Source organism: Hyperoodon ampullatus (assembly GCF_949752795.1).
Source record: "Hyperoodon ampullatus genome assembly, chromosome: 9".
Taxonomy (NCBI): domain Eukaryota; kingdom Metazoa; phylum Chordata; class Mammalia; order Artiodactyla; family Ziphiidae; genus Hyperoodon; species Hyperoodon ampullatus.
Window position 1 is genome coordinate 24,675,108 of NC_136922.1, and position 26,624 is coordinate 24,701,731.

Consider the following 26,624-nt stretch of genomic DNA (forward strand, 5'->3'; position numbering starts at 1 on the left):
GAATTGAAGAAACCAGATTACTTTTGATGACAGAAAAGGCACAAACTTCCTCTCTTAATCCCAGGGAAGCTCCCCAGACCTGCTCGGCAGTGGAAGAGAATGTCTAGGAAATAATCGTCCTGTAACTCACAGCGCTCCCAAGAGCTGCTTTCTTACCTGGGCACACCTTCCCTCACTGACACCCTGCTTCCTCTCCCTGTTACCAGAAGCTCATCCCCTGCACCCTTGTTAGTTTCTCTCAGACTACTGCTTCCATAAGGAATGAGTCTGATGATGTTAATGGCCCCCTAAGCCAGGGGCTGGTCTCCGGCCATGTGACTTTGTTCTCATTTGCTTGCACCTGTGTGCTCTCCAGCAGTCCATGGTGTGAGGTGCGTATCGCTTTTATTTGTCTAGGAAGAAATATGTATTCCATTCGACAGTGTAACCAACATTTTGGCTTGTCTCATGGAAGAGACCAAGATCTCGCATGGCTTCTGCATTTCTAATCCAGAGAGCCTGGTCCCTTGGGAGTGAGCAGTAGTGTTACTGAGAAGGGAAGGGAAAACCTTATGCGCATTTACCCTCCCTGTGCTTTACCTTTCTGCTCAGATGTTTACAGCTGGACCCAGGGTTGAACGTAAGATTACCATGGAGTCCAAATGAAGCTGTTCCCTTTGGATTCCAGCATCTGACTTCGGAGAGGACCTTGTTTTGCACACCTTGGATTCCTCTAGCTCCCCAAGACTGCACCCCTCTGACCCCCTCCCCATCTGCAGCTCACAGCTGTCCTCTCCGGGTCTCTCACCCACCCAGCTTTTCCTGTGGGAGCACCTGTGCTGTGCTTTCCACCCAGAAAGCTCCTTCCCTTCCCTTCAATTTGTCTCTTTCTTTCCATCATTCAGACTTAGCTCAGATGTTGCTTTGAAGGAAAGGAAGCTTCCTCACTCTGACGGATACCCTTGTTAACCCTCTTGTTGCATTGAATTGTACCCTTGAAATGATGAACACAATTGTGTGTTGTGTATATTTTACCCGCCACTCCCACCCCAAACCTGTGTTGTATCCTTGCTTTTCTTGCTTAGCGCTACCAGAGTTGTAAATAAACACTTCTGTTAATTTGTCCTTTACTGTCCCCCTCCCCTGTGAGAACTCAAGTTCAGTGAGGGGGAGGCCCCACCTGTCTTACACCCTGGAATGCACAGACTGGTGCTGGGAGCATGGCAGGTGCTTAAAAATTTTTTTGTTGAATGAATAATGAATTAGACGAGAGGTCAGAAAGCCACAATTTCAGTCCTTTCCTGAATCATTTCCTTTCTGGTGCCCCTGATCTTTGTTCCTGTTCAGGTTCCAGGGTTGTCCGGTAAACGCTTACTGACTGACTAATGGACTTAATTTAACCCTTAACATTATGTTAATTATTCTTGAAGGCTTTATTGTCTACTCTTTTCTTAAATTTCATTTGTGTGTGGACAGGTGCCTTTGACCATGACATGGCCAGCTCTGCTGTGTGTGCATCCTTCACAAGAGTGTGTGTGCAAGTTGAGTGAGGTTCTGGAAGGTTCTGTGAGTCCTGTCATCATATCAGTTTAGAGATGGGAAAGTTTCTCAGTTGTGTCTGTGTGGAACAGACAACTTGGCCCTTCTCAGAATGACTCCCCCTGTTTCTAGAAAAACAGGTATAGTGCAAATGTGAGGTGGGAAGAGTCATTCATTCATTCATTATTTATTGAATGCCAGTGATGCATCTGAGAATTCTTAGATGATGTGGACAAAGGTCCGATCCTTAGCAGTCTGCTCTGTGTCCGTTAGACTGTAGGGTCATGGTAGAAGGTTCAGCCATACTTAGAACCTAGAGATTTAAAAACAGCCTGTTTATTGATTGTGAGCATTTTCTCTATTCCTATAGTTTCTCTATAATTAAGATGTGCTCTAGGAAGGGCACTTAAAAAATTTTTTTTAGGGATGTTCATATAATAATGGAGAGAAAACTGCTAGGAAGGATCACGTGCTTACTCTTCTTGCTTTAACAGTAAAGAAAAATGGGGGAAATAGACAGTGAGGACCAGCAGTAGCGTTCAAACTGGATTGAAAAGGCATCTCCCGTTTTGACTAAAATATCGAGTTTAGGTCAGAGCCATGCACAGGAAGGTAATTGCACCAGCCCTTTGAAGCCAGCAGCCATTTGGAGCTTTGGAAGCAGAAAGCTCACTTCGAGAGCTTCTCAGCATGAGTGGCCTCCAACCAGGGGCACCCAGGGCTCTGCAAGCCAGCTGTCTCCCTGGTGTGCTCCACCGGGCCCGTCCCGGGGGAAGGTGGTCGGGGAGGACCAGCCAGGGAGCCCTGCCATGTGCCCGGGCCTCTGCCTGGGGCCTCACCCTGTGCTCTCGCCCAGGTTCCTTCTGATGATGGGCGTGCTCTTCTGCTGTGGAGCCGGCTTCTTCATCCGGAGGCGCATGTACCCCCCGCCGCTGATCGAGGAGCCGGCGTTCAACGTGTCCTACACCAGGCAGCCCCCGAACCCCACTCCAGGTCAGCCAAGCCCTCTGTCCTTGTCTCTCCTCCTTTCAGTTTACATGTTCTCTGTAAGCATGTTCTCTGCCACGGAATATGCTGGAAGACAAAATTCAGGCCATGTTTCTTCATTTAAGTTCTGATGATCAACCTTACTGTGCAGTTGTGCTGATAATAAATGCAGTGTCTGCTGTGTTGTATGTCTGTCACCTCTTATTCTTACCTAATTATTGGTGCATCTTTTATGCATGTTTATGCAGCACATTATTTGCTCTTTTTTTCTTAAAAATTACTTCATGTGTAAATTTTTATGTAGAAACTGTATTGTCCATGACATTCTTAATACTTCTGGACTAAATATTAATCATGTTACTAAATGGTGATTTGCTTAGATAGTCTGTCCTTGCTGATCATTTGTTTCCTTTTGTTTTGCTTTTCATTCGTTCATTCAATAAGCGTTTGCTGAGCATTTATGAGTATTGTGAGTACTTATTAATTGTGCTGCTATAGACATGTCTGCACAAGTTACATTTGGCCTATTTAGGGAACATTACCCAGAATGGTGCCCCAGGGTCAGAAAGAATTTGTGGTTTCCTAATTCTTATAAAACACTGCTTTAACTACCTAAACCTCAGACATACTGTAGTGGGTGAATTCAAGTTTCCCTCGGGACATGGGCCCATTCCTTTTTTTTGAAATTACGTGTGCAATGTTTCCCTTCCCTTTGGGGGCAGGGGGCGCCAGGGACTCTGCAGGGCTGGGGAGGCACTGCTCCTTGAGCTCCTGTCTTTGGGCCCGTGTGGTGGGCCGGGGGCTGTGTGGCTCCCTGCGTTCCACTCTGCCCCGTCATGCTTCCCACCTCCAGAGTGTGGGCAGGCTCCCTCTATTCATCACACATCACAGGGAGACAGTCGGAGATCTAGAGTTCTGTTCCAGTTTTTACAGAGTTCCGGTTCTGTAAGATAAGTCCTAAGACCTGCTGTACAGCATGGGGCCTATAGTTAGTAACACTGTGTCGTATACTCACGCCTTTGCTGAGTGGAGGTCTTATGTTGTGTCATCGCAAATTCAGAGGGCAGCAGGAAATGCTTGGAGGGGATGGATAGGTTTATGGCATATATTGTGGCGATGGCTTCACGGTGTATCTGTATTTCTAAACTCATCAAGTTGTAGACGTTACATATGTTCACCTTTTTTTTTTTTTTTTGCGGTACACGGGCCTCTCACTGTTGTGGCCTCTCCCGTTGCGGAGCACAGGCTCCGAACGCGTAGGCTCAGCGGCCATGGCTCACGGGCCCAGCCGCTCCACGGCATGTGGGATCTTCCCGGACTGGGGCACAAACCCGTGTCCCCTGCATCGGCAGGCGGACTCTCAACCACTGCGCCACCAGGGAAGCCCTGTTCACCTGTTTGTATGTTTGTATGTCGATCACACCTCAAAGAAAAAAGAAAGAAGTTGGGGGATTGAGTGTGGGAAGAGCTCTCTCTGCCCTTTAGACACAGAGATGCAGAGATGGGCATTTGCTGGTCTGTTTTTTATAGTTTTATTGCACCAAACACTCTGCCATGTTTTCTTTTATTATTTTTTAAAACGCTGCTAAAGATCTAAATATGTATTTTCCACAACAGTTCTGAGGTTGCTGTAGCTTAAACTTTCTCTCAGGGTTAGTACCACTTTTCATGCATAAGTGGATTTTTATTCTTTCATATTTGGAAAGATTTGAACAGCTTCAAATCTATGCTCCAGCCTAGGGCAAAGTGAAAATTTTCAGTTAAAATGGGAGGCCAAACCTAGATTTTATCTGGCTTACTCTGAGTTTTCAGTCCTTTGATTTTTTCTTTTTTTTTTCAAGAAGCAGACAGTAGACCAGAGAAATGGGTAAAAGACTAATGAATTTCCTTTTCCTTCTGTCTTCTTGACATGGATTTTTAGTGTCCCGTGTGGCCACAGATGCAAGATGCCGCGTGTGCTTGGCCCACAGCGTCAGGCCTGGGCTGGGGCCCGGGCGCTGAGCTGCCTGCACACAGACCCTGCTGAAAGTCTGCAGCCTCTCAATATTTTGAAACAAGAACGCCCTGCATCCCCCGTCACCCTCTCTCCCTCACCCCCGCCTCGTGTTTTCATCCCAGTGCACACATCTTTCTAACTGGAATCCTCGGCCCCCTTATAATAAATAGGGCATCAATCCTACAAGCCTTACTTCAGACTCTTACTCACCCCTGAGCAATGTCTGCTAAAAGCTTTCCCAGTCACTTGTCTCTGCCAGCTCTTCTCTGTCTTCCATGTTGCCACCAGAAAGTTCTTTGGGGAAAAAAACAAAGCACCTAGGTCATGTTGTTCTCCTGCTTAAGGGTCTCTGCCGTGTCAGTTTGCTCCCAGCAAGTCCAGACTCCTTAGCCAAGGACCCAGAGCTCTGTCCTTGCCCCTCCTGTGCCCCGTGTGAGCAGCCCGCTCCCCAAGCTGTGCCACCTCACACCTCACTGGGCCTAGCCCATGCCCTCCCTTTGTCCCAGGCCATTTCCTTTCATTCTCTTTCTCTCCTGGATTCTCTCTGCCAAGTACTTTAACTGTGTTTATTATGGTGATTTTTGTTGTTGTTTTTTTTTTATTGAGGTAACATCAGTTTATAACATTATGTTTCATGTGTGCAACTTTCTATTTGTATTGCTGTATACCCTACAGTGTCCTTACCACAAAAAGTTTACATTCCATCCATCACCATACAGTTGATCCCCTTTACACATTTTACCTGCCCTTCCTTCACCCCTTCCCCCCCCCCATAACCACTACTCTCTTCTCTATATCTATGTGTTTGTTTTGGCTTGTTCATTGATTTTGTTTTTTATATTCCAAATATGAGTGAAATCATATAAATTTGTCTGTCTTTCACTTAGCATAGTGCCCTCTAGAGCCATCCATGTTGTCACAAATGCTAGGATTTCGTTCTTTGTTTATGGCTGAGTAATATTCCATTCTGTATATTGACCACATCTTCTTTATTCATTCATCCACTGATGGACACTTAGGTTGCTTCTTATCTTGGCTTTTGTGAATAATGCTGCTATGAACATTGGGGTGCGTGTATCTTTTCAAATGAGTGTTTTCATATTCTTTGGAAAAATACCCAGAAGTGGGACTGCTGGATCATACAGTGATTCTATCTTAATTTTTGAGGCGCTTCCATACTGTTTTCCACAGTGGGTGCACCAATTTACATTCCTAATGATAGTGCACAGGAGTTCTGTTTTCTCCACATCCTTGCCAGCGCTTGTTATTTCTTATCTTTTTGGTAATAGCCACTCTGACAGATGTGAGGTGATAGCTCATTGTGGTTTTTAATTGTCATTTCCCTGGTGATTAGTGGTGTTGAGCATCTTTTCTTGTATCTGTTGGTCATCTGATGTCTTCTTTGGGAAAATGTCTGTTCAGATCCTCCACCTATTTTTTAATCAGGTTTGTTGTTGTTGTTGAGTTGTATGAGTTCTTTATATACTTTGGATATTAACCCCTTAACAGATATATGATTTGCAAGTATTTTCTCCCAGTCAGAAGGTTGCCTTTTCGTTTTGATGATGGTTTCCTTCGCTGTGCAAAGACTACTACTACTATGACGTAGTCCATTTGTTTATTTTTCCTTTTGTTTCCCTTGCCTGAGGAGACATGTCCAGAAAGATATTGCTAAGACCAATGACAAAGAGCTTACTGTCTATATTTTTTTCTAGAAGTTTTATATTTTCAGGTCTTACAATCAAGTCTTTAATCCATACTGAGTAAATTTTTATGTGTGGTATATGATAGTGGTCTAGTCTGATTCTTTTCCATGTGATTGTTCAGTTTTCCCAGCTCCATTTGTTGAAGAAACTGTTCTTTCTTCATTGTATGTTTTTTGCTCTTTTCTTGTAAATTAGTTCTTCATGTATGTGTGAATTTATTTCTGAGCTCTCAGTTCTGTACCATTGATCTGTGTGTCTGTTTTTCTGCCAGTACCATGCTGTTTTGATTACTATAGCTTTGTGGTATCATTTGAAGTCAAGGGGTGTGATACCTCCAGGTTTGTTCTTTTTTTCTCAGGATTGCTTTGGCTATTTGGGGTCTTTGTAGTTCCATATAAATTTTAGAATTTTTTTTTCTATTTCTGTGAAAAAAATGTCATTGGGATTCTGGTAGTGATTGCATTGAATCTGAAGATTGCTGTAGGTAATATGGACATTTTAACAATGTTATTCTTCTAATCCATGAGTTTGGAATATCTTTCAATTTCTTTGTGTCATCTTCAATTTCTTCCATCAGTGTCTTACAGTTTTTCAGTGTATAGGCCTTTCACCTCCTTGGTTAAATGTATTCCTAGGTATTTTATTCTTTTTGTTGTAATTATAAATGGGATTGTTTTCTTAGTTTCTCTTTCTGTGAGCTCATTGTTAGTGTATAGAAACAACAGATTTTTGAGTATTGATTTTGTACCCGGCCACTTTACTGTATTTGTCTACTATTTCTAATAGTTTTTTTTGGTGGAGTCTTTAGGATTTTCTGTATATCATGGTGAGTTTTAATCCCTACGTATATTTTGGGTTCCCCACTGGGCTGAGTGCTTTCGCAGGACTCACATCTCAAGCACCAAGCAGACTTACATCTGCCAGCTGAGTGAACGGTAAACCTGGGGTAGGGATTTACCATGGCCACACTTGGAGCGTCACTTGACCCATATTTCACACCTGCTAAGGTGCTGCAGGTACTTGGGACACTGGAATGCAGCCTGGGTTCCAGCCCTCACTCACCCCCTTGTGCATTGCATGGTTTGCACAACCTTGTGTTGGAGCACTGTGTCATTGCACAAGTTACTGTACAGTCACCAACCATGTTGAGACGTGTGTGGAAAAAGTTCAAGATGCTGGGAAGCCGTGTAAGCGGGAAACTCATCCATACATCAAGTTGTATGGATGGAGGGGGCAGGAGAGTTTGTAAGTATATTTAAGTGGAAGTGAGGGCATGAGGGGTGGGGGACTGAGGAACAGCCAGCGAGGCTCCTGTGTCTTCCTTTGCTGCCTGCCTTTCACACGCCTGCCCACCGAGACTCCTGAGCTGCAGAGGCCAAGCAGCTGATGTCAGTCCCACAGCTATGGCGTCAACGGCAGGCGCTGTTGTAGGCATCTAGGGCAGCAGAGATGCCACATCAACTATATTGAGCCTCTCTGTGAACAGTGGAGACTGGGGGTTCTCCCATGACTAGGGTAGTGTGGTTTGACCCGATTCGGTTCTACCCTGCGTTTGGGGGCATTCAGAGAAATGGGGGCTGTTTATTTTCTTCCAAGCCCTCTCCTAATGCAGTCACCAGTGGGGCCTGTGAAAAAGAGCCCGCTCACCTTCTGTTGGGAGACTCTGATGTGGGTATCCTCAGCTCTCTGCAGAGAGTCACAGCTGCTGCTTAATTTACCATCCTCCTCCATTTGTACCCTTCTTACAGGCCTGTAAAGTATGAAATGGTCAGTCCCCGACACACCAGAGCATCATATGAAGGCTTGCTTTGTTCCATGGGCGTATACATAATTTCACCACAAAATCCAGGGCTGTGTCATTAATTAACAGCACTATGCTTGGGAAGAATTTAATTACTTTGACTTTTTAGAATTAGTAATAATGAAGAAAAATAGGGTCTATTGGTTTCTCCATGATTTCGGCCTGGAGACCCGCCTCTTTCTGTGGGTGGGATTCACGCCCCTGCGGCTGCTTGCTGAGACCCTGTAGTGCTCAGGCCTGTGCCCATGGGGTGTGTGTGTATGTGTAAGGGAAGGCCGGGGGCCAGGCAGTCTGGGAAGGGAACAGGGTGCGCTGACCCTACGTGGTAGGTCCTCGGGCCCAGGAGGAGCCTGGCTGGTGTGGAGGGAGAGACAATACCTATGAATCGCGGGCAGCGCTTGCCGGTCTGCCAGGTGGCTCCGTTTTCCCTCTACTGCTGATCTGGGGGAGGGGAAGTGGATTCGGGTGAGTTTTGCTTATTCATGAAGAAGAAAGGGCAGGTTTTAAAGAATCAATACTCTTGCCCTGGAGGGCTGGGGAAGCGCGGCACTCGAGCCCGGTATGCAGAAGGGTACGCAGTGGTGTCCAGCTGGGACCAGCTCCCCAGCCCAGCAAGGCTGAGTGCAGAAGAGCAGAGACCTGCACATTACGAAGATGCTCAAAACTGGGTGGGGTGCGTGGCAGCATCACGGTTCTAGGGCACTGGTGTGTGTTGGAGCAGGACTGGGGGGAAGAGGCCAGCAAAGTAGGCATGGAAGCTGAGGTTCAGAGGTAGGGCTCCAAGCCTGCCCAGGAACCAAAAGAAACAAGGGCTGAAGCTGCCGGTCAAAGGCCGTGGCTGAGATCCAGCTCCCTTGGGCCTGTGCAGGGAAGTACCAGCACGGAGAGTGCAGAGAAGCTGGTCTGGGGACCGAGGAGAGGCACCTGGGCCGGGAGTCAGGAGGCCTGAGGTCTGTGGGCCCTGGGGTGGGCACTGTCTCTTCTGAGCCTCTGCATCTTATTGGCAAAATGAAAGTATATGAAGAAAGGCAGTCTCAATGATAGTCTTTATGTCCAGCGGTGGCCAGAGTAACTAAGTGCCTCAGCCTCCCCCGTCCTCCCCGACACACCGCTGGCAGGGCCCTGGTTATGCCCTCCTCGGTAGAGAGGAAAGACAGACTTTGTTCATGCAGAAAACAGCGGCTGGCTGGCAGCAGCACTGTGTTCACGTGCTAGGAGGGTATGAGGGATACGTGCTCACTGCCCTGCAAGAACTTGTAGAAAGGGGGCGATCGGTGTAGGGACAGTGGGTGCTAAGGTGTCAAACTTCCAGTTATAAGATACATAAGTCCTGGGGATGTCATGTACAGCATGGTGACCACAGGTAACTTTATATTTGAAAGCTGGTAAGAGAGTAGATCTTTTTTTTGCGGTACGCGGGCCTCTCACTGTTGTGGCCTCTCCCGTTGTGGAGCACAGGCTACGGACGCGCAGGCTCGGCGGCCATGGCTCACGGGCCCAGCCGCCCCGCGGCATGTGGGATCCCCCTGGACCGGGGCACGAACCCGTGTCCCCTGCATCGGCAGGCAGACTCTCAACCACTGTGCCACTAGGGAAGCCCGAGAGTAGATCTTAAAAGTTCTCATCACAAGGGAAAAAAATGTGGAACTATGTGCAACTATGAGGTGGTGGATGATAGCTCACTGTGGTGAGTATTTCACGATGTGTGTGTATATCAAATCACCGTGCCATACACTGTTATATGTCAGCTACAGCTCAATAACACTGGAGAACTTTTAGAACAAGGGGAAGAATATAAAACCTTGGCTACAGCAGAGCTGTGAGTCTGGAGGAGAGTGGGGCTGGATTTCAGGGCTCTCTGAGCAGGGCCTCACTAAACTTGTGCACTTGAGGCTGAGTGTGGGGAGGGGGCTCGGGGCCACAAGGGAAAAGATGATGACATTATGGTCTCTCTTCTTTATGACGTATTATGTGGCACTCAAGTTGACAGTCAAGGTCAAGGTCGTGTAACTGGCAGGACACGTGTGAAGCTGTATTTAGGGAAGGGGCGGGCTGCTGTGTTACAGCGTGGTCATGAGTCTGACTGTGTGATCACACAGGTGCACAGAGACTGGAGAGAACAGTTGGTAGTGACATCTGAGATGTTAACATGATTTAAAGTGTCTTTAAAAATGGTTTCCTTTCATGTGACTAATACTGATTTTCAAAAAATAAAATAAAATAGAAGTAGATGGAGTATTCCCATTGGGAGATACATTTTTGTGTGTGTGTGTGTGGTACGCGGGCCTCTCACCGCTGTGGCCTCTCCCATTGAGGAGCACAGGCTCGGGACACGCAGGCTCAGCGGCCATGGCTCATGGGCCTAGCCGCTCCGCGGCATGTGGGATCTTCCCAGACCGGGGCACGAACCCGTGTCCCCTGCATCGGCAGGCGGACTCTCAACCACTGTGCCACCAGGGAAGCCCCGCGTCCCTATTCTTTTGTCTCGGTTTATTCTTTTTTCTTTTGCCCTACCCAGGTACGTGGGGGAGTTTCTTGCCTTTTGGGAGGTCTGAGGTCTTCTGCCAGCGTTCAGTAGGTGTTCTGTAGGAGTTGTTCCACGTGTAGATGTTTTTCTGGTGTATCTGCTAGTGTTGGAGGGTCTCCTGCAGAGGCGGTGTTGGGGGGCTGTGGCTCACGGTGGGGACAAGGACACTGGCAGTTCTGGGAAGTACTCCTTGGTGTGAGCCCTCCCAGAGTCTGTCATTAGCCCCACCAAAGAGCCTGAACTGACATTTAAAGGTAAATTCATAGCCTTATTCTTTGTTAAAAGCGTAAAATAAAGTGTATTAGCTGACCTCTCCTTAAAAGAGGTTCAGAAATTAATAAAATAAACTCACAGAAAGCAGTAAGAAGTACATAATAAAAACTAAAAATTGGGCTTCCCTGGTGGCACAGTGGTTGAGAGTCCGCCTGCCGATGCAGGGGACACGGGTTCGTGCCCCGGTCCGGGAGGATCCCGCATGCCGTGGAGCGGCTGGGCCCGTGAGCCATGGCCGCTGAGCCTGCACGTCCGGAGCCTGTGCTCCGCAACGGGAGAGGCCACAACAGTGAGAGGCCCACGTAGAGCAAAAAAAAAAAAGAGTTAGGGCCAGATTTGGGGCAGGGTGACCAGTATATTCCCTCTTGTCACCGTCTATGCTCTCTGGACCCCCGTGCCCTGCACCCTGGCCCGCAGCAGGGCTCAGCCTTCATCCTACAGCCTCTCCCTGAGACAAGAGCATCCTCCTCCTGCAGCATCCAGGGCAGGGAGAGAGTCCACAGACATGTCAGCCCACCCCGCTGGCATCCGCCCTGTAGGTCGTCACCTTATCTGGGAATTGGGTTCACCTGGATGACAGGTAATCTGCCCTGATTAAATGTTAATCCAGCAGGCGGGAGTGGAGCTGATACTTCAGCAAACTGTTCTCAAAAAGTGTGTGGAGGTGCTGGTGATGATTCTGGCCGAGATTCGGGAACACAGGGTCCTCTTTTCAGTTCTCTCTGAGTTGACTTACCTTTCTACGCCCAGGCTTTTTAGGCTCTAAGGGACACTCAGCCCTCTCTGTTGGTAATTTTTTGGTGCACCTCCCCAACGTCTTGGCAGAGCTGCCCTGGTGTGTCACTCAGCTGCGGCTTGGTCCCTGCCACACCTGACCCCGCTAATGTCCCTCCATCACTCAGACACCCTCTCGGGTTGTGGTGCTTTCTGGCTGTCTGCATCCAGTAGAGGAGAAGCTCCAGGAGGCCGGGGCTGGCATGTTGCCTTTGCTCCTTACCTGATCCCAGGTGCCCTGCTGTGTCTGGGCCCTGGCTGTGATGGGCTGTGGGTTTTTTCTCCTGTGCTCACATCTGCTTTCCTGTCTTTCAGGAGCCCAGCAGCCGGGGCTGCCGTTTTACACCGACCCTGGAGGACCAGGGATGAATCCTGCTGGGAACCCTGTGGCGATGGCTTTCCAGGTCCAACCCAACTCACCCCAGGGAAGCATGGCCTACCCACCACCCCCTTCCTACTGCAACACGCCACCGCCCCCATATGAACAGGTGGTGAAGACCAAGTAGCCGGGAGCTGCCTGGCACCTGCCTGTGCAACTGGCCGGGGAGGCCGGGAGAGGCTGTCACTCACCCTCCCTGTCCCCATCACTGTTCACCTCTAGGAATGGTCTTCTGAGCCACTAAGGGCAAATTCCTTTTTGATATCTTCAAAGCAAGCACAGCTTCAAGTTTTCCTTGGAGGACCAGTATTTGAATTCACCCCGTGTCTCCTCTGTTGCTTCTGTTTCCAATGTAATCTGTGCTCTGGCCGAGTGGAGAGTCCTGAGGGTTGACCCCCTAGGGTGTCGTGCCCAGACCCTCAGGGGAGAAACCCCGGTGGAAGGTGAGGCAGGGCGCGTGCAGGTGAGTACATGTGAACATGAGGAGGGGCCCGGGCCGCCCAGAAGGCCCCGCACATGGCAGGCAGCCCGTCTGAAACGAGGCACCACAGGGCCAGCTGTGTAAGCCCCTTGCCTGTCAGTCTTCCTCTTCAAAAGGCTCTCAGAGAGACAGGCATTGGCGGCACAGCCTAGGAGCCCTCTCTTCTCCATCCCCTTCCTGAAGACCAGAGCTGCCCTCTGCACAGCCAGGGCTGGGAGAACCCTGGGCACGGCTTGCATCTCAAGGAGATGAGGATCCGGAATCAGACCAAGTTGCTGTCTATAGTTATCTGGAAGTCACTAAGGAAAGTTATTTAAATTCATGGGAAATTGCCCCCTGCCTCAAACCGGACATTGCATTTGATGAGCTCTTGGTCTGACTTGGGGAAAAAAATGTACGAGCCCTTTTCAGTGTGTCCTGTGGAAGGTGGTGTGGAGTCCTGTCCTGAGGTCAGACTCGGAGTCTTTCCTGGACATCGGCAGCTCTCTGGCCTGTGATCACGGCCAGGCACCTCTGTGCCCTCCCCTGAGGTAGCTCTGACGGTGCGTTGTGATGGATTGGACACTTTCAAAGCAGAGAGGCATGTCCGGCTGGGAAGCCACATCAGCCTCTGGAGAGAGGTGTCCCAGCAGGGCACAGTCAGTGGCTCGAGCCTGGGTTGGGCAGGCCTGGGCCCTGGCTGGTTGACCTCAGCAGGTGTCCGCCGGGCTCTGAAGAGGAGCTTGTAAAGAAAAAGACGGGAACGCAAGACCCCAGGACTGCAGAGCGATCTCTTCAGAAAGGACCAAATAGATTTCACTGATGATGAGTTCATCAAAATTAGAATAAAGAAGATCTGATTGGAAACGCAAAGCCTGGCTCAGAAACCTCTCTGGCCTTGGGATCACAGGTAGTCCTGGGGTTGTTAGGGGGCCCGGGTCCTGCTCCTCTGCGTTGTCAGGAATGCCCACGATCGCGTATTTAAACCCAGAGTGAGACCTGACAGGTCACGTATAGGAAGGGCAAAGCTGCGTAGCTGAGACATGTAGTAGACCCCTGTATACGTAGTGGTGGGGTGGAGTGCTCATTTTTGAAGTGAACTCAACAGAGCCTCTTGAGGAGTTGTCACTCATTGAACCTGCGCGTCAGGACATCTCACCGGAGTGGATACTAAGGGTTTTCATTCCCTAGCCCTAGTCTCTGTGTCCCTGCTTTACTGGGACACGTCTGTGGCGTAGGGGTGAGGAATCAGGATGGGGCCACAGTGACTTACCTTTTCTAAGGGTGGGGAATCTGGGAGCCTCCCTGGGAATTCCACAGGATGCTCTTGAAGCCAGATGAACACCTTGGAAACAGTCTGTGAACACAGATGCTGCTGCCGGTGTCTTTGACCACCGAGTGTGACCTCTGAACTCCTGTGCCCAACTTCAGTACCTCCCCGCACTCAAGTCCTTGATTCGAATGAGACAACAAAGGGCAACACTTGCTGTTTACAACCCAGGATGACTACATGGGTCCAAAAGGTCCTCTTCCTCCAGGTCATTCATTTTGCATTTTCAGGTCCAGTTTCTCCCTTTATTGTTCTGATGAGGAAGCGCCCCGACAGCTGCCCCTGGAGTTGGATTGGGTGCAGCTGAGTTGCCACCCAAACGTCCATGACGAAATTTTGTTTATCTTTTTGATAGCAAATGATCTTGAGACTGAATGATTTCGGTAGCACTCAACCATTTTATATTCATGTTTGTGTGAGATAAATTTTGTTTTCCCTTGAACCGGGGTGAGAACCCACTACTGTGGGCACTGACACTGTGTGTGGAAATTCCACTCGCAGTGGCATTTCCTGCCCCTTCTGTTTCCCCCCGTGCTGTCGGTGGACAGTGCCCACCGCTTGGAGCCAGTCCAGCTCCTGGTGTGTGAAGTTGCATAGAGTTCCTTAGCGGGTGTGGCCAGGAGCGAACTGGGAGCAGATCGGTGCATGCTTTTCCTCTTGTAACACTTGGCTCACTTCTCTTTTCTGTTCTTTTGATAGGGTCATGTTTCCTATGTATGCAAAATAAAAATAAATTTGGGTGTGTGCTTTGACTGTTCTGCTGGGGAGTGGGAAAGAGGGGAGAGATGAAGTTTCTAAAGAAGGATGCACAGTGGGCTCTCAGTTCAGCTGGGTGGGGTGGAGTGGGTGAGGAATGCACCCAACCTCAGGAGAACTGGAAATTAGACGCTATCCAAGAAGATAAGGGGGCTTCCCTGGTGGCACAATGGTTGAGAGTCCGCCTGCCGATGCAGGGGACACGGGTTCGTGCCCCAGTCCGGGAAGATCCCACATGCCGCGGAGTGGCTGGGCCTGTGAGCCACGGCCGCTGGGCCTGCGCGTCCGGAGCCTGTGCTCCGCAACGGGAGAGGCCACAACAGTGAGAGGCCCGCGTACCACAAAAAAAAAAAAAAGATAAGGAACTTTTGTTTCACCAACACATTTAAAATATCTAGCTAAGGAAAAAATTACTGGAATAGGAAGACAGAAGCATTAATTATGTGGACTCACAGCTAATACTGATATTAGTTATCTGGCGGCCTGAGTGTGCTTGCATAGGTAGGGGAGCCTTGATTTTAAAATCCAACTCTAGGGCTTCCCTCGTGGCTCAGTGGTTAAGAATCCGCCTGCCAATGCAGGGGACACGGGTTCGAGCCCTGGTCCGGGAAGATCCCACATGCCGCAGAGCTACTAAACCCATGTGCCACAAGTACTGAGCCCGCGTGCTGCAACTACTGAAGCCTATGCACCTAGAGCCCATGCTTCACAACAAAGAGAAGCCACTGCAATGAGAAGCCCGCGCACCACAAAGAAGAGTAGCCCTCGCTCGCCTCAACTAGAGAAAGCCCGCACACAACAACGAAGACCCAACGCAGCCAAAAAAAAAAAAAAAGAATCCAACTCTATTTGGTCAGAAACTGTATTTCTCTCACGGATCTATAGCTGCTACAGTTAGGCTGTATTTTACATGAATCACCAACTGAGACAATGTTTATAAAGTAGTGTTTTATAATTTACTATCTTAAAACAGGACAGGAAATAAGGTAGAAGAGGCCAGACAGCCTGCTGGTGAGGAACTCAGAGCTGATTTACACGCCTCACTGGACAACCCGCTGGTCATCAGCCTCCCCCAGTGAAACGGGAGCAGGGTCATTTACACATCAAAGGTCATGACTGGAGACGGCAAACACAGGACTCACTCTTGTCTGTCCCTCCCAAATTTCACTGAACTCCAAAAAGTCCATAATAGTTATCAAGGCAAAAAAGTGCAAGATCAGAAATTGTAATTTCTGAAATAGAAGGTGGCAGGTGGGATTGACAGGTGAAGAAAACAGATCTGAGAAAAGATGGGAGCTGACAACGTGCAGAGGAGTTTCAATGACTCAAATGATCCCCAATCTCAGTTTCCTCAAAATCACATTATGGTCACTCAACAAATGTTAGAAATCCTCTGTTCTCCCTCATTCCTCTTTTGCCTGAGCAAGAGGAATTGAAGCCGAGTGGGAGAGAGAATGAGTTCCCACCCAGTCCTTTGCCCGTCAGGAGATGAGCTCCGTGTTGTGAGGGGAGCAAATTCCCCTTGAATACATCCAGGATGTGAAGATGGAAGCCGAACGGGTCCCATACACTGCCACTGCCCCCCATGTCACCTTACCGTCTTGAAATGTTGGCTGTGGGCGGCTCAGCAGTGGGTGTTGAGCCCACCAGAGCTGGGAAGGAGAAACCTTGGGCAACCATCTTTTTTCCCCACCACTGACGTTGAATGAGGTCTGTGCGTGCCCCAGGACCAGCCATGATTATAAGCAATCCGTCCTGTTACCTGGGTGTGTCTCTTGCCATTCCCTGACGCCCCCATTGTTTTTTGTTCCAATGCTCCTGCCTCCATGGCTGTGCCGCGGTGTCCAGGGTGGATCCTGCTCCAAGCCTTCCTAAAACTGGTGCGGTTGGTGCAGGGACGATTATTGACACCTCCCATCCCCCCGTAGAGCTGGGTTCTGTTGCGTCTCCCGTTCTGACTCCAGCTTTGCTTTGTGAGGCTTTGTCCGGCTTTGCTTTTGTGAGGAAAGGCTCCTGGTCCCCAGGGCCCGTGGTCTCAACGGTAGCAGGAATGCAGGGGGGCCCTGCTTTTTCTTCCTCTCTGGACTCGAAATCACAAACAGTCCTGAGGTCCTGAAAGCCCTGAGTCACATTTGCCACAGACTGGTGCTCATTGTACAGGAACAGGAGACCATGTACCTTTGTGTGTACAGAGTGTGTGCCTTTGAAAAGTGCCTGGTCACAGCCCTTACAAACAATAACGATCCCTCATGTTTTTGAGGAAGAAAGGAATTTTTCATCTTGCTTTAAAGTTTATAAGGAGAAATGCTTTTAGATGTATGTTCTAGACCAGGCCTGTGCATTAAAAAGATGTCAGCTAAGCACGTTATACTAAATTTTCACTAGTTACATCAAAAAAGATGAAATTTATTTTAATAATATTTAACCCAATGTATCAAAATATTATTTCAACATGTAGCAGTGTAAAATATATTAACAAGAAATGTTACATTCTTTTTTCCATACTGTCTTCCAAACCCAGTGTGGATTTTATATTCACCAGCACGGTGAACTTGAGGCAGCTGCATCTCAAGTGCACAGTAACTCCACCGCCAGTGGCTGCTTTATTGGACAGTGTGAGGGAAGTGCATAAGAAAATACTCCGCTCCTATGTTCTGGCCCGTCAGTCACAACAAAATCCAGTGAGGTTAAAAGGAAGTTAATTATTGAAAAGGTTGAAGGTAAAGTTCAACCTCAGCTGATACAGTCTACAGTTTTTAGGGACCCAACACATTCTCTAAATTAAACGTCTGATGTTGTAGATTCTGTAACAAAACTCAAGAGTCTTAAGGTTACAAGTCAACAGTCTTGGGAGGTATGGGGCGAATTCTTCCTGAGCTTCTGGGGACCGTGATGGGTGCTGCCCCCATTGCAGCTCAGCCTTTCATTCCAGTCCCCAAAGGCACTGCTAAGGAACACGCAGGTGGCGAGGCCGCAGGTCCAGTGGGACCTGGAGAGCGTGCCCAGATCACGTGCTCAGGTCTGGTAGATGGGGCTAGGACTAGCCCTGAGGTTTTCTGCCCCAAATGTCCCCCAGCCACCAGCTGTCACTCCTTTGTCCTCACCAGGTTCTCCAAGGAAACAGGAATCCTGGGAGGAGTGAGTTGCTATCAAGCAAGGGAAGGGAGGGAAAGGCAGTAGTAGTTGGCTTCTTCAATCCTGTCACGGTCAGGAGGAAGTTAGCAGCGTGCCCCCATGTGGGTGCAGAAGAGTATGCGGATACAGATTGCAGAAGTCGTGTCCTCTCGCCAGAGCCCTCATCCCCCAAAACCTGCTAACCATTCGTGCCCTTGAATGAGTTTCTGCCGTCAGAGGTGACAAGGTTGTACTCACAGGCAGCTAGGACCTTTCTCACCTGAGTCTAGGACTGGGCCCTAGGATGCAGGTACAGGAGTTGGATGGGTGGATGGGTGTGGGGGACAGGAAGAAGGTGACAGGATCTACCGAGGGCAGAGTCTGGTGGGCGGGAGGCCTCCTGTCTCCAGGACCCCGGGCAGGCAGTCCTGCTCTCCACGCCCCTTCTCTGCGCTCCCCTGGGGAGATACGAAGCCCGGTCCCTCCCCACAGGCGGCCCATCCACTCGCAGAGATGGCGGCGGAGCGGGGAGGGTCCGTGTGTCGCCCTCAAAAAGGCCCCAGTGCCCGGCACGTGTAGTTCGGTTCTGGGGAGCCCTGGGAAGGCACGTCCGCGCCTAGCTCAGGTCGGTGCCTGGCCAGCCGTGTCCCCCAGAACCTGGGGAGGACGCTCTGGGCGCGCTGACCTTGGAGAGCGGCTCCCTCTACCCACCTTCTGCTCTTGCTCGCGCCGTGCTGTCCTCGTCGCCCTGTGTTGTGGTGAGGGCTCTGGCTTACACTCGCGGTGGAGCCGGGTGAGCACGGAGGGACCATACGCGCACATGGACGGGCGTTCCGGACGCCCTGCCTCGGCGTCGCCCTGACGACTGGGCGCACGGGACGTCCTGGTGTCCTCGTTTCCCCATCTGGAAAGTGGGGCTACGGAGGCGCCCGGGGTGTGGTGCGAGTTGGACAGCCAACGACGCACGCGCCACCCCGCGATGAGCCCGGGACCGGGGACCGCGGCCCGCGGCTTCTGCGCCCAGATCGCCCGCCCAGAGACGGGCCCGGGCCCCGCCCCGCCCCGAGCCAGGTTGGGGCGCGGCACCTGCGCGAAGACGGTGGGGCGGCCCCGGGGAGGCTCCAGGAGGGGACCCTGCTTAGCCCTTCTTGGCAAAGTCCCTGCTGATATTTTTTTTACTCAAAACCCAACCCATGCCTTTATTTTTAATCTAAAATGTAGACCGTACAGGAAAGCACAAAGCAAAAGGTAAACAGAAATCACCTGCGACCCCAGTATCCCGAGACTGCAGCTGGGCGTGTTTCCGTCGCTTTCTAGGTCCCTTGCTCTGACGACACAGGTGCACCGCGGGATCCTTCGTAGCCCGCTTTCCTCTAGCATTTTTCCAGGCATTTAAAGTCTCCTGCTTCTTCCCTGCAATGATTAAACAGCGCCCCACCACACGGCTGTCCACCCCCAAATACCTACGGCACTCTCTTCCTGAACGTCCTGCCTCAGTTTATTATTCGGGTGGCAGCATCACTGTCTGGGGCAGCCTCTCCCCTGTTGCTTGAGGACATACACATCCTACCTCTTGAAGCGTTTGAACCAGCCCAGACCTGGCAACATCAGAGTCCTCGTTTTCATTCTTCAGTGAGCACACTGTACTCATCATCGGCTCTGGAGTCAAAGCATCTCTGCCACTTAACTCACTGGGTAACCCCCGGTGAGGGATTCTGCACTCTGAGCATCAGCTTCCTCAACTGAACCGTGAGGAAAGGAACACCTCCGTTGTTGCTTGGTTTAATCCAACCCCCATTGCCTTCCCTATTTCTTCTGTAGAAGCCAGAAGAGCCACACATTTTCTTTGCAACGGGCACAGTCTTGGCCAATGATGGATACTATAGAAGTCTACTCTGGGCCTCTGGGAAAGATTTCACTTTTGTCATAAATGAGACTGGAGTTGCTGGCACTGCCACATGCAGGTTTACCCTGCTTTCAACATTGATGTGATATCTGGAGCTGCAGCAGCTACCTTGTGACCATGATGGAAAGGCCAAGATGATCACAGAGATACCAGCTTTCACAGGGTTGAACCAATTCTAGGTTTCTTATTACCTGAAAAAATAAATTCCTGTTAATCAGAGATTTTCTGTAAGTAACCTTCCTTGTGGGGTGGTTTTAAGAATCACGTGAAGTAATTTTTTTAAGGACTAAATACAGTACCTAATGCTGATACTCAATAAAAGGTATTTTATGGTTATTTTTAGTAGTGTGATCTCAGTTGCCACAGGGTATTTTCAACTCTGATACATGAATGGCCAGGAGAAGGAAGATGCTTGTTGAAGGTGATTCTCTGCTTCCAATTAGCATCAGTGACCTTGAGCAAGTCTTGAACCTCTATGGGCCTCAGTTTCCTCAGCTGCTTATAAAATAATATCAAACTTCCCTCTCAGCTCTAAAATTCTTTGATTTTCTTTTCTTTTCCCTAGAAATCTTTCCATCACAGGATGTAGCGTCCCGACTGACGACCAGAGAAGGATGTGGAGGGCGTGTGATATTCCTAGTGCAGTTTACAAGTCCCTCAGGGCACCCTGGGACTCCCAACCAGGCCTCTGCATGTGATGCAGTACGGAGTACAAAATACCACCTAAGAGGCAGTCTTGCCAAAAATGTCCAACCAGGATATAACCGCATCTGGAGCAGTGTTATCCGACAGAAATTTTTATGATGATGGAAATACTTGCACTGTCCAGTACAGTAGACACGGGCTAAATGTGGATACTGGGCACTTGAAATGAGGCTAGGATACATATAGCTGATTCACCTTGTTATACAGCAGAAACTAACACAACATTGTAAAGCAATTACACTCCAATAAAGATGTTAAAAAAAAAAAAAAGAAAGATGAGGCTAGGGAGATGCAGGAACTGGATTTTAAAATTTAACTTAATCTTCATTAAACTAATTTACATTCAGATACTCATCGGTGGCTAGTGGTTTCCATATTGGACAGTGTAGCTCCAGAGTCCAAATCTAACCTCCAAGTTACAGGAAGTGGGAGATGGCAGGACAAGTTTCCGTGGGGTAAGAATCAGACAAACTCATGGGGTAGATTTATAAGACAACAGTCCTGGTGTCTTCAGAAAGTTGATGTCATTAAAAACAAAACAAAAAAGCAGGTGAGTGTCCTAGGTTATGAAAAGATTAACAAAATATAAAGCAGGAACCTAGATTGGATCCCGATGGAAAACAACAACAATACAGACTTAAATCACTCCTGAGTTGGTCTGGCACTGGACATGGCCTGGATGCAGCATAATATTACAGAATCATTGTTAGTTTTCTCAGGTGTGACACTGGTATTGTGATTATGCAGCACATTATTATTTTTTTATTTTTTAATAAATTTATTTTTGGCTGCATGTGGTCTTTGTTGCTGCGTGCGGGCTTTCTCTAGTTGCGGCAAGCCGGTGCTACTTTTTGTTGCAGTGCACGGGCTTCTCATTGCGGTGGCCTCTCTTTTTGTGGAGCAGAGGCCCTAGAGCACAGAGGTTTCGGTGGTTGCGGCACGTGGGCTCAGTAGTTGTGGCTCGCGGGCTCTAGAGTGCAGGCTCAGTAGTTGTGGCGCACGGGCTTAGTTGCTCTGCAGCATGTGGGATCTTCCCGGACCAGGGATTGAACCTGTGTCCCCTTCATTGGCAGGCGGCTTCTTAACCATTGAGCCACCAGGGAAGTCCCTACATCATTTTTTTAAAAAAGCTCCCATTGGATCACATTGGTTTACAAACATGCTGTTATTTTTTGGGAAAAAAAAAAAGTTTTTTCTTGATCTTATTTCTCTTACCACCTATGGCCCCATTTCTTTCCTCTCTTTTGCAACCAAACTCCTTTTAGCGTTGTCTGTTCTGCTCACCAATTCACCAAGGACCTCCAGGCTGCTGAATGCCATGGCCAACTACCAGCTTTTCTCTCACTTATCAGGATCATCTGAGACAGCCGGTCACTCCTCTGCAAACGTAAAATTTCCTCACTGGCCTCCAGGAAAACAGACCTCCACCCAACGAGTGCTTCTTCTCATCCTCCTTTGCTGGAGCAAACTCCTCCCGATTCTTGGTGTTACGTGGCCAAGGCTCTGCCTTAGCTCTTTCCTCCCCTATTCCTTTTCCCCTCACTTTCTGGGTGAGCTCTCCCAGCTCATAGCTGTAAATAATCAATATGCAAATGACTCCAAAGTGACAGTTCCCTCCCGGATTTCTCTCCAAACTCCAGCCGTCCGCGGTCACCTCAGACTCCACATGCCCTGACCCCCGACTGGCCTCTTCCACATCTCAGCTGCTGGCGACGCCCCTTCCAAGGCTAACTCTGCCCTCTCGTGCTCTGCACTGCCCGTCAGGAATCCTACTGGCTCTAGGACACAGCTAGAGGCCAACCATTCTCGCCAAGCCCACATCATTTCTCTCCTGGACCAGCCTTCTGGTTTCCCTACGTCCACCAGGCATTCTCTCAGGAGGTCCCCTTCGACGCATAAATCAGATAACGTCCTTCCTTTGCTCAAACCCTCCAGTGGCTCTGTACTTCACCCAGAGCAAAAGCCAAACTCCTCCGAATGGCCTTCCAGGCCCGGGCCTTCCTTCCTCCTCCCCCCGTGTGGTCATTCACTCCGCTCTTGAACAGGGCACGGCCTCTGTCAGGTGCTCTTTCCACAGATACTCATCTGGCCAGCTCCTTTAATTTCTTCAAGTCTTGGCTCAAATGTCACTGTCTCTAGTCTTACTCTGACCATCCTGTTTAAAACAGTAATTTGTGTTCTCTCCACCATCAGTCCCTCTTATTTTGTTTTATTCTATCTTTTTTCCATATTATTTATTACCTTATAACATAGGAGAAAATTTGCCTATTTAGCCTTATTGTTTGTCTCTCGCTGCTATACCACAAACTCTACAAGGTAAGACTTTTTGACTGTTTTGATCATTGATGGATTCCAAGTGCCCAGAATAATGTGTGGCATTGAATATGCCCTTCATGACTATGCGTTGAATAAATTAACATCCTCAAAGAGATAAAATATTGCAACAAGAAATAAGAAGAGGATATACACAAAAGATACCCTGAGAACAAGAAAAACTCCTGGAACTAAACACACAATGGAAAGATTCGAAAATAAAGTTGAAATCTCTTGGAAAGGAAAGCAAAAAGGTGGAGGGAAAAAAAACATTACGAAATAATTCAAGAAAATTTCCTAGAATTGAAACACACGAGTTCCCAGATTGGTAGGGCCTACCAAGAACCCAGGAGTACATCGACAGATGAATGGATAAAGAAGATGTGGCACATATATACAATGGAATCTTACTCAGCCATAAAAAGAAACGAAATTGAGTTATTTGTGGTGAGGCGGATGGACCTAGAGTCTGTCATACAGAGTGAAGTAAGTCAGAAAAAAAAAATACTGTATGCTAATACATATATATGGAATCTAAAAAAAAAAAAAAAAAGTTCTGAAGAACCCAGGGGCAGGACAGGAATAAAGATGCAGATGTAGAGAATGGACTTGAGGATATGGGGAGGGGGAAGGGTAAGCTGAGATGAAGTGAGAGTGGCATGGACATATATACACTACCAAACGTAAACTAGATAGCTAGTGGGAAGCAGCAGCATAGCACAGGGAGATCAGCTAGGTGCTTGGTGACCACCTAGAGGGGTGGGAGGGAGGGAGACGTCAAGAGGGAGGAGATAAGGGGATATATGTATACATATAGCTGATTCAGTTTGTTATACAGCGGAAACTAACACACCATTGCAAAGCAATTATACTCCAATAAAGATGTTAAAGTTAAAAAAAAAAAAAAAAAAAAAAAAAGAACCCAGGACTGGGCTCGTCATCATGACAGAGAAAAAACTGTACAATCTGCAAAGTGCTCACATCAGAACACAAGATGTGAGCACAAGGAAACAAGGATCACTGTGGCTCTGAGGTTCTCGGAGGTAACAGTGGAAGCTAGAAGTCAGTGTGATGCCTCGCAATTTCAGGAGGTAAGTGACTTCCAGTGCAGAATTCTCTAAACAATCGCTGATTCAAGTGTCGGGGCAGAACGATGACACCCTTCAGGTAGGCAAGTTCTCAGAGCTTCCCGTTCAGCTGCAGGGAGCGTGGTCCTTCTTGCTACTGGAGAGCCTCTGGAGGCAGGACCGTGCTGTTCATTCCCCCGTTAGTTCCCAGCAGCCAAGCATAAAGCGTTGGATAACTTCCCTGTGGCCTGACGAAATGGTTTGAAAAGCTGGCTTCCTCAGTTCTTGGGACCGTGGGGGACATTTATATGATTATGGGTGGATATGTGATCATGCTGCTTGCCACGTTTTCTTCTCTCATGAACAATACTTTAAGGCGGGCGTAAGGTCCCTGTTAACATGTGACCAGCACTGCATCTGATGACGATCTTATGAAAGCCACAAGAATCTACCTGGTACAGAAGCGGGAAGACCTCCAGGGGCATTAAACAAAGAACAGGCCAGAGGACGGAGAACCCAGCCTCTGTGAACTTTTAGACTTTGTGCAAGCCTGAAACTGTGGCTTGGTTCCTCCTTGCCCGTGGCAGGCTCTTCCCCTTGAAGAGGAGCCTGGTGCGGCTGGGCACACACACGCCCTCGCCCACGATGGCCGAAAGCTCGGGGCTGCCAGGCAGAGCAGTGGTGCGCGACGGTGGTGTGGCTTGGGGTTTTGGCGCTGGACAGACCTGGGTTTTCATTTCATGACTCAGGAGAGCCAGCCCGTTTCTTCACACAAGAGCACTACACGCACACCTTCAACTTCCCCATCACAGAGCACTTCCACCTGCTAGGTGCTTTCTCCACCTGTTATTCCGTTGTAATTCTCCCACTAACCAAATAAGATTGTCCTGATTACACAGAGAAACTCTGTAGGAAACGGCGGATCCAAATCCACACAGGCTGGTCCAGCCTCTGCTCTGGACGCCCACTCCACAGGCTCCTTGACGACAGGGGCCAGCCTCAGCCTCGTGCCCGAGGTCATGGCGCCCTAAGGCTGAACCGGTCACACTCAGCCGTGGTGCCCTCCTGCCATTAGCAGGAAGCGCGCGCCCGGAGGCCGGCCGCCCCGCCCGCGCTGCGGAGGAGCTGTCCGCGGTCCTGACAGAGGCGGGCCGGCCCTTCCGCAGGCGCCCGTCACAGGGCAGGTGAGCTGCAGGAGGGTGGCTGTCGGCCGTCACGCTCAGCACCGAGCACAAGGCCTGGCATGCTGGGTGGGGGACTGGAGCAGACCGGAGAGGGAGATGGGGGCAGGGGCGCTTTGTGCGGCCGACTGGATGTCGTCACTGCCTCAGTCATCCAGCGACCCAACCCCAAGGAGCAGGGGCTGTGAGGAGCCGGCGGCCTTCCTCTGATCAGAAGTGATGACGCAGCACAGCCTTCCGGGCCACCGGCCAGTGTGACAGAAGGCTGACAGGTGCTGGGGGTGACCGTCAGGTTGGAATGGACACCTGGCTCTCCTCCAGAAAACATGATGTGGAAAAACTGAGACCTGAAAGGAAGGGGCCCTTGAAGCTTAGCAGAGAGGCTGGGAAGGAGTAAAGACAGTCTGTAAAAACGTTTGGGGGACCTGGACCTCACACCTGGGTCCCGCTTTTGTGAATTTAGCAAATGAAGTAATAGCGGTTGAGAACTGCCTCACGAAGTTAAGAGTATGGAATTGCACTGAATGGTTCGAGGGACCCAGGAGGGCAGCGGTACAGATGACAGGGCCTCTCCGGGGTTTCAATTTCTCACCTTCCGTGTTGGGCACGTAGGGGAAGAGGTACTGAGTACAAGTCAGAAGTATGGCCACTGGCAAGAACTGTCGGGTCAGAAGCCTCACTGTCCCTCATTCCGGCTGTGACCCTGGGCAAGGCCATCAGCTTTCTCACTTGTAAGACAGTGATGAGAAGAGTGCCCACCGCCATGCACGCTGTGACCCCAGCCGTGCTGGGGCCATTCAGGGTGACTATGAGTATAAAGGCCTGTCACACGGGCAAGCTCAAGACAGGCTTCTCTTGGTACTGCCTAGGGCTCGGAGGCCCTTGGGATAGAGAGAGAAAGCCGTCATTCTAGTGAAGCACGTAGGACGCCATAACATGAGCAACAGCCACGTTTTCCATGAGGAAGTCCATCTTCAGAACCATGGCCGAGGCTTCCAACCATCGCTCTCAAAGGCAGACAGCGGTGAGAAGAGACAAAGACCCCGCAAGTGTCACAACAAAACCGTGTTTTTACTAAGTACCGAACCAGGGAACCCCACACACTTTCTGTGGACATCAACGTTTTCTCTTTCATATTTTAAAATGGCATTGTGCATACACATTATTTTAAACACTCAGACACATCTTGGATACACAAACGTAAGAAATCACTGTGAGCCGCTCTGAGATCCGAAATCGCACTCATCAGAACCACTAAACCAGCTCTGGGACTCCTCTGTCCCGCTGCCTCTGGGGACTGAGAGCTGGACCCGGCACCATGCAGCCGCCCGCGTCGCACCCACCTCGCACCCCAGGAGGTGGGTTACTGTGGAGTCACAGACTGTGTCTCTGCTGACATCTGGTGGGTAAGCGGGAGGGGTCAATCCAGCTGGCTTCTTAAAAAACCCTGCAAATACAATCTCCTCCGTTTACCTTATAAGCGCTCCACCTTCCCTCAGTGTGCGAGGCAGAAACAAGCCAAACATACAAGGCATCGTGACGCCCAGGTGTCACGAAGGCTCACCCTCACTGCTTCCGGTCAGGAGACACGTGGCCAGGGCCAGGGCCTCCATGAGCTGCCCCCTCTTGCTGAGGGGGGTGAATCCTGTGCAGCCCCACTGGCCTCCCGTGAGAAATGAGACAGCTTGGGTAAAACTTTGTGCCGAAGCCCCGGGGGCTGCTGCTGAGCTTTGGCCGAGGTGGCAGCGGGGCAGCTGGGCTGAGCTGTGACACCAGGGGAGCTCTTTGGACAAACAGCCCCTCAGCTCACTCACATCCCGCCTGCAGGTCC

The 26,624-nt window shown here is 49.6% G+C and overlaps 1 protein-coding gene across 1 annotated transcript in view; it reads left to right on the forward strand.

Moving 5' to 3' along the window:
* Positions 1 to 12,088, forward strand: part of VOPP1 (VOPP1 WW domain binding protein) — a gene marked incomplete at both ends in the record, with an annotated part of 62,372 nt that extends 50,284 nt beyond the window's left edge. The window contains 2 exons of the mRNA XM_079711304.1: positions 2,375 to 2,511; positions 11,898 to 12,088. Of these exons, the coding sequence (XP_079567430.1) occupies positions 2,375 to 2,511; positions 11,898 to 12,088 (328 nt within the window). The remainder of the gene's footprint in view (positions 1 to 2,374; positions 2,512 to 11,897) is intronic.
* Positions 12,089 to 26,624: the final 14,536 nt, after the last annotated feature.